This window comes from Mytilus edulis, chromosome 11 (assembly GCF_963676685.1).
Source record: "Mytilus edulis chromosome 11, xbMytEdul2.2, whole genome shotgun sequence".
NCBI lineage: Eukaryota > Metazoa > Mollusca > Bivalvia > Mytilida > Mytilidae > Mytilus > Mytilus edulis.
Genome location: NC_092354.1, coordinates 77716041 through 77724021, shown reverse-complemented (window position 1 = coordinate 77724021; position 7981 = coordinate 77716041). Strand labels below are relative to the sequence as shown.

Below are 7981 nucleotides of genomic sequence, written 5' to 3'. Positions count from 1 at the left end.
GCGGCATGAAAATGTGAATTTTTGTTGTTTCCATGATGCTACTATGTTTTCATTACGTTTCTACAACTATCCCGCTACGATTAAACCACATTCTCACCATTCTTATTTTGCGACCTCACCACGATAATCGCGATCTTACTACGCTCATCAAGTTCTCACGATTTATCTTATTGCAACACGATCTTACCACGCATCTTCTGTGAGTATATCACACTTTAAATAGTCTTATGAAGATCATTATACGATCTTATAACGTTTAAACCGCGATCTCATTCCGCTCTCATCAATAACGTCAAATCATGTTCCATATTAATACTGTTCCATTCCTTCCAATTGTCATTAATGCATTAGTATGATGTAGTCAGGTCGTAAGAAGAGCGTGATGAGGACGGCATGTGCGTGCTAGAATCGTATTATGATCTTCAACAGCGTGATGTAAACGTGTTATAGTCGTAGTGGAAGCGTAGTGGAAGCGTAGTTGGGTTGCAGTGAGAACGTGCTGGTCGTAGTGATCCTGAGGTCGTAATAACATCGCTGTGAGATCGTAGCACAGTCTCTCCGAATCGAATCATGCTTTTACTACTCTCTCGCTACGATAGTACAGCGACCTTTGCGATCTTAGCACGACCTTCTTACGCTCTCACTACACTTCTACGATGACGTGATTTCACCACTACACCCTGATTGTTTTGAACATGTTCAAATTGGCCGCGCTACGCTAATCACGATCTTGAAGACCTCACCACGCCGTGATACGACCTTACTGTGATCTACACGATCGCACTTCGATCGTCAAAATTTGCATTTTTTTCACAGATCGTAGTGCGATCGTGGTCTAGTGGGACTGCGGTATTATAGTCAATTTTTGGTAATTTGTTTTATTCTTTTACAAAAAGTTTTCCTGTGAAACGACTGAGACAAATTAAACCAATTTTGACCACAATCATCATTAGGGTATCTAGTTTTAAAAATATATCTGATCACTTCACCAACCAACCAACATGGCCACCATGGCTAAAATAGTTTGAATATTTGCTTAACGTCCAGTGGCAAATATTTCAGGCATGTTCAGGACGAAAATATAACATAGGGATTTACTGTATAAAATTACGTGGGGAAATGTGTAACAGACAATGTCAAATGGTCAAAATGTAAACACTTATTTAAATAATGACAAGTGGTTTTCGGTAACTAAATGTAAGATTTTCACCTTCTTTTACATGATTTCCAAAACCACATTAGACACAGGTGAGCGACACATTCACTTCAGAGTCTCTAGTTTTATTCATATTCTGCTTTGTGAAGAATGTATTTTACTGTATTAAAATTCTTAGTTCTCTGGGACTCTTTTGCCATATTCAGGCACCTTTTTCTACAAGAAACAAAACAAACATCCTGCAACTGTCTCTCAGGCTGCTAATACAAGAATCGCCGTGTCAGCCAACTGAAGCCTCACCCATATTTCTCGGCTTCGTTGCTTCATGTTCATTTTCTTCGCCACACTTCAGTTTTTGTCCACGGGACATGACCCGCTATTTCAACTTGATCTGAGTTTTGATGTTATAAGTATTGTGTGAGTTTCATAACATTTTGTTGAGGCAAACATAACTTAGAGAATGGAAACGAAAAATTCGGCCATTTTTTCATTTCTAAAGGGCCATAACGATAGAACGGAAAAATTGACAAAACCAAGATTATTATTTTCTGTGTTTTGTGGTGCCAAGCATTGCTTAAAGTTTTATACTATTGTTTGGGGCAAACTAAAGTTAGACAACGTATAGACTGTCGGGCGATGAGACGGACAAGGACATGGTCAAGGGCCTTTTACAGCTGACGATGCGGTATGGGCTTTGCTCATTGTTGAAGGCCGTACGGTGACTTATACGGAGACCTGTAGCTGTTAATGTCTGTGTCATTTTGGTCTCTTGTGAACAGTTGTCTCATTGGCAATCATATCACATCTTCTTTTATACAACACTTAATTTCTCCTCTATTGTGGCGGACGCTAAAAAAATAGACATTTTAAACATTGTACGTTTTATACTGAAAATGTTCTTACCGACCAAAACTGATCATTTCTGCGACCAACACTATTATACGATCAGGTTGATCTGGTCTGGTCAGGATCGGGTTGAGATCGAGTATTGTTGATTAAGTCGAGTAAAGATCATGTCGGGATCATCGAAAAGGTATTGAATTAGTGGTCGGGTTTCAGTCGTGAAGAAGTCGTGAAGTAGCCGTTCATGGTCGAATTTGAGGCTTTGATGGTCTGGTAGCAGTCGGGTCGAAATTCCCAAACAGGCCCGATCAAGAACTTGGATACGCTTTATCGTGGAAATTTGAGTAATCGGGTATATAATTGATCTGATCGGCAGTGTGAATCTAGCTTTAATCGAAAATATCTTGCGATCGTGTCAGTCTATTTTGTGTGTAAAATGTTAAGTCATCAGAAGCTTTCAAGATATTAATAAAAAGTTTCAAAAAACAAAATAAATGTTTTTTGTTTATTAAAATTATTTCCCTTGTACATGTACAGTGGAGATCACTTCTAACCTCTAGAACTGTCAGATTAATCTGTCATAGAACTGTTCTAAACTGTCACAGAACAGATCAACCTAGAACAGTTCTACCCTAGAACTGTTCTATGTAGAACTGTCAGGATCAGTTCTTGGGTAGAACTGTCCAAATCAGTTCTAGTCGTAGATCTGTCAGCAGAAATGACCAAATCAGTTCTAACCGTAGAACTGTCAGCAGAACTTACTAAATCATTTCTAACCATATAACTATCTAAAACTGTTCTAGCCGTAGAACTGACAAAACCTGTCAGGATTGTAGAACAGTTCTAAATGACGTCACTGCAGCTAGGGCATCTCACTGGTCACCATTCAGTGTTATTATTATCGTTGATAAAGCCACACACAGAACATATGTAAGACTCGAATCGACATCCGATCTCTAATATACGTCCGTTCCCGTCAAATCGACGTCCAAATGTTACGTCACAGTGAAATAACATTCCAAAATCGACAGCCAATGTTATGCCTATCTAATCGACGTCCATTTTTTTGGCATTCTCTAATCGACGTCCGATCTTGAGCTTCTCTAATCAACGTCCGTTTTGGACACAGAATTCAAAACTGGTGCCTCTCTCGAATATTATTCATGTTAATATGTTTGTTTCATTCCATTCAGTGTGCTTAAAAGAAGACATTTGAATGTTTTGTTTATAGGGTCCTAAAATATTAAATATAGTCCCCTCTTTTAGCCATCTTTGATGATGAATCGTTTTCATTTCATTCAGTGGTTCCGTAAGAATACTTGTGTTTGTATTGTCCATAGGGTCCTATGTTAAACGAAGTTCACCGCTGATGGCCATCTTGGATGGTGGATCGGCTTCAATGTAACAACACTTGTTCAGCACCTCATAAGGAACATATATGTCATGTTTAGTTTCATTTTGGTGGTTCTCTAAAAGAATTTTATGATATTTTTATTTTTCAGAAAAACACACATTTTATTGAAATTATTGGAGATGAAGATGAAGATGGATTCAGAATACCTCTTGAGAACAATACACTAAAGGAGTCATATCTGTGGAAGTCTTTTCGAAAACTTCTCTAGAAAATATTTTTATAGGTTTCAAAATTAATATTGTAAATATATACAGTAATACTGCAGTTATTCATAAATAAATTAAAAAAAATATATTGTACCCTAACATCCAATCACAGCGCTCCTAAGTTGACTTTCTTCACCTGTCTTGAGTACACAACAGGCCGACCTAATGCTAGGAAAATGTAATACATGTAGTACCGTTTTCCCTATACTATAGCTATGGTGTCTTTGGGTTCGTATATTGCTATGATGTCGTCGTCGTCCGAAGACACATTTGGTTTCCCGACAATAACTATAGTTAAAGTGAATGGATCTCTATGAAATCTTACAAGAAGGTTCAATCTTATATAAGGAAGGTGGGATTGATGTAAGGGGTTATTGTACCAACAGTTTAGGAATAAGTGGTCAAAAGGGGCCAAACACAATAACGTTTGTGTATTGGTATGGATCTCTCTGAAATTGTACCACAGATGTCCATATCACAAAGGAAAGGCTAGGATTGAGTAAGGTGGTAATTGCCCCAAACATCCAGAAAAAACGGGGCCGAAAATTAGCATTTTTTCTTGTTTCCCGACAATTATAACTTGTGTTTGAGTGTATGGATCTATCTAAAATTGTACTGTACGGTTCTATACCACAAAGGGAAGGCTGGGTTGGAGTTTAGGGGTAATTACTCCAGGGGAGGTTTCCTAATTTTTTGAAGGGTTCATATTTTTTTCTTCAAATTGTTTTGAAATTTCAAATTTAAGAAAAATTTCAACAAGAAATTTTCAATTGCACAGTCATGATTGCGCAATACACTTTTACCACATTTATTTTGTGTCACATACCTTAAAATATGTCAATTTGATCACAATCCAAATTCAGACAGTAGCAAGCTTGAATATTGTGTCCAAACTTGCCACATCTGCTCAGGGTTCGACATCTGTGGTCGTATCCACTGGTCGTATCAGGCTGCGCTCAGCGAAGCATTTTAATATATATATGTGTAACAGCGTACGCCCAGACATTTCTAGCTTGCGGATTATTTTAATTGAACATGAAAAATTCTTAGAAAGATATGACAATTGCTTACTTAAAGTCCAATGGCAAATGTTTCATGTTATATTCCGGAATAAAACGAATTAACCATAAATACAATGTTGAGGTTTCTTTAACTCGTTTCAGTACGTCCGGATTTCTTGGAAAGTGCCTGATGTCATAAATAGCATGAGTAAAATAAAGGATATGAATATAAATCCACGACACAAAATCAGTTCATGCAAAAACGAACAAATGTGTGCGTCATGAGCGCATGTATATACGCCCGACGCTTTCTCAAATAATGAACTCCTCAATGTCATATATCAGAATTTTTTTATTTTTTTTTAAACTAAAGGGGGGTTATTTAGATACAAAGCAGTCAGCAAAGTGTTATAAAAACTGCTGAAAACATTTTGAGTTATTATTGAAAAATTGAAAACGTCTCCTTTTTTGATAAATAAAACACCATAACTGAATACCAACATAATACGTTGCGTAAACGGGCGCATAAATATCACACATAAACTACAGCTTACTATTTGGAATAAGCATCTACATTTTTCAACAAGAAAAACTTTGAACCACGCAGAAAAACAAAACATAGCCGAGGGTCAATCATTGATACACTTGTTATTGTCAGAATAACTGGTAAATAAGTGTTTTATTACACAGAGTCAAATGTTAGCATCCAGTTAATATATTTTGAAACTATAAATCAGTCAATTACCTTTTTACGGGAAAATGTGTGCAAAATTATTGTCGTGGCTAAATAACTTTTAACTGACACAATTTCAATTGTCCAACCCATTAACAGACTTTATTCCCATAATTTTCACTAAAACGTGGTATTATTCACGTTTTTTTACAATTATGAAATATTTACTAATGTCAATTTATTTTTTAGAACCACAGTGCTATTTTTTGTCCTTTAAATGATATCTAAATTTGTTTGTTTCGCCTTTTATTAAAAAAAAATGCTATGCGTATAAGCATAAATACTACATACTTGCGCGACACCTTTTAGTTTTATTGAAAACTGCGCAGACTAAGAAATGTTTTTACAAGTGCAAAATGTTCTATGATAGATATCATTTTGTCAGACACTTTTCTTTTTTTTTTTTATTTGGTTCTTATAACATGCCAAAAATCTGTATATTTAATAGAGTTTAACATTAAATTAAGCGTTTTACTCTTAACAGACGTATAACCAACCCGATTAACAGACCAATCGCCCATATAGCCGCATACTCAAAATAGATTAACCGACCAATCTCTCGGTTAGCCGAGTGTCAGCCGTGAAATAGTTCATAATACCACGTATTTGCTCTTTAAAAATATCAACCGGTAAATAGTCTTTTTCAATTTCTTAAAATTAATAAATCCCTTCGTCCATAATTTTATTAAAAAAATACAAACTGAGGTATGATAATACAGAATATTTACTCAATTAAATATATTTAAAGTAATTTAGATGTGCTACAGTCACTATTGAATACAACAACAACTGTTACAGTAAAAAAAACCGGCATGAATCAACATCACATAGTTCAGTTTAAATAGCGACAAATTATAATACGGTTCTGCATGTTGTCTTCTATTGTGTTGACATTTTTGTTGGTTATTTTCTTGAAAAGTTATTTCAGGTATACAAAATGTCAGTTTGTCGATTTCTTTAACATCAGTAGAAATCACAATGGATCCAACCAAGTGAAATCTCATCTTAATGGAAATTTTCACTTTTAAATTATTTTTCTTACGAATATACGTATGAAAGAATATCATTCCGCAAATGGAAGAATCGGTGTAGACTAGAACGACATTTCATAATAATACAATGACGGCAACACGTTATTTTGGGGTACCAGCATGTTAGACACAGATGAAATGTATAAACATATTCGCTCCAGGTTTTGATACATGTATATTTGAAATGAATAGCAATCTTATATTTGTAAATAACAAAGTATAGAAAATTTTGAAAAATAATATTTATCACTTCGTTAGAAAAAATGGGATTTCCCTTCTTGTTTTACCTTATAATAGTTCATTTAATATACAAATCAACTCCATAAACAAAGACAATGCCTGATCTGTGTTTTCTGGCTGAGTGTAATTAGGCTTTATAATATTGACAATCTCAAGAAATTTTTCACTACAACCATATAGATTTGGTAGTTCACGAACGTACATTTCATAACATGTATTTATATCGTCATCATTAACAGCTGTTCCAAAGCTTTCTGTATTAACAGCCTCTGGTAAAAAGTACAAAATGTCTGGTATACCTCGTGCACAATCAAAATCTCTTTGCTTTCGTACCTGCAGACGGTGCTGATTCCACTCTGAGGCAATATTGTTGAGCCCCTTTCTTATCAAACGTGTGAAACAGAAGCGTAAACAATCACAATGCAATGGATCCGATTCATCATATTTTCCAGAATCTCGTAAATCTTTGAAAATTGCCATCCACCAATCGTTAAACTGTTTTCTAAGAATACTCCACCAGAACTCTATTCTTTGATTATGACAACTTTTGCCAAAAATAAAGCTTTTTTGGCCATTTAAACAATCGTTATCGCTAAAACGAAAATAAGTTTGAAGGAAGCTGACAACCTGATTCTCTGTCCCAAGATCGGCTCTTATAATTTTTGGTGTTACTTTCAATCTCCGAAGGCAGTTGAGATAGTACGAAGCTATGATATAGGGATTTTTGTTTGACGGCCCTACTTCCAACCATAAGATACGTCGAGAGAACCCATCAATACAACCGTGAATAGCAAAGCCGTATGGCTTTAACTTGTCATTGCCGTCGATATGCCACATAAAGTTAGGACCAGGGTTTACGTAGTGCCGCCTAATTAATCTATGTTTCTTTCTTCTGTCTACACTTTCTGGATCAATAATTTTCATGGCAGTCATGACAACATCCCGCTTCACTTTTAGACCGTGACTTATTTTTAACCTTTTCCACATGGATCTATATCCCAAACAAGACCCAGAATCCTTTTTTTCTTTCAATATCGCAGATACCACATCTTCCAAATTACTGTTCATGGTACGACGTTTAAGATTTAACCGTCGTAAAAGTCTTTTAATCGTTGAAATGCTTAAGTGCCAGTCTGCCTAAGAATCAGGCAGTGGTGAAAACATGACCAAAAAAACCCACCCAATTTGACATTGATTTCAGTTCATAAAATGTAGTTATGCACAAAAATAACAATCATTTCTGTTTTTTGTTCTGGTAATAGAAGATACAATTTGGTTGAAATGCACTAGAAATTAACAAATAAGGGGAGATAACTCTGTAATTTGCTATCATTCTAACCAATTTTCTAACCAAGTT

General features: G+C 35.5%; 1 protein-coding gene across 1 annotated transcript; it reads right to left on the bottom strand.

Annotated features, from left to right (window-relative positions):
• Positions 1–6037: 6037 nt before the first annotated feature.
• Positions 6038–7745, bottom strand: LOC139496340 (uncharacterized). The gene has a single exon (XM_071284858.1). It carries the CDS (start codon positions 7690–7692, stop codon positions 6673–6675), a length of 1020 nt encoding a protein of 339 aa, XP_071140959.1. The 5' UTR covers positions 7693–7745; the 3' UTR covers positions 6038–6672.
• Between the last annotated feature and the right edge of the window lie 236 nt (positions 7746–7981).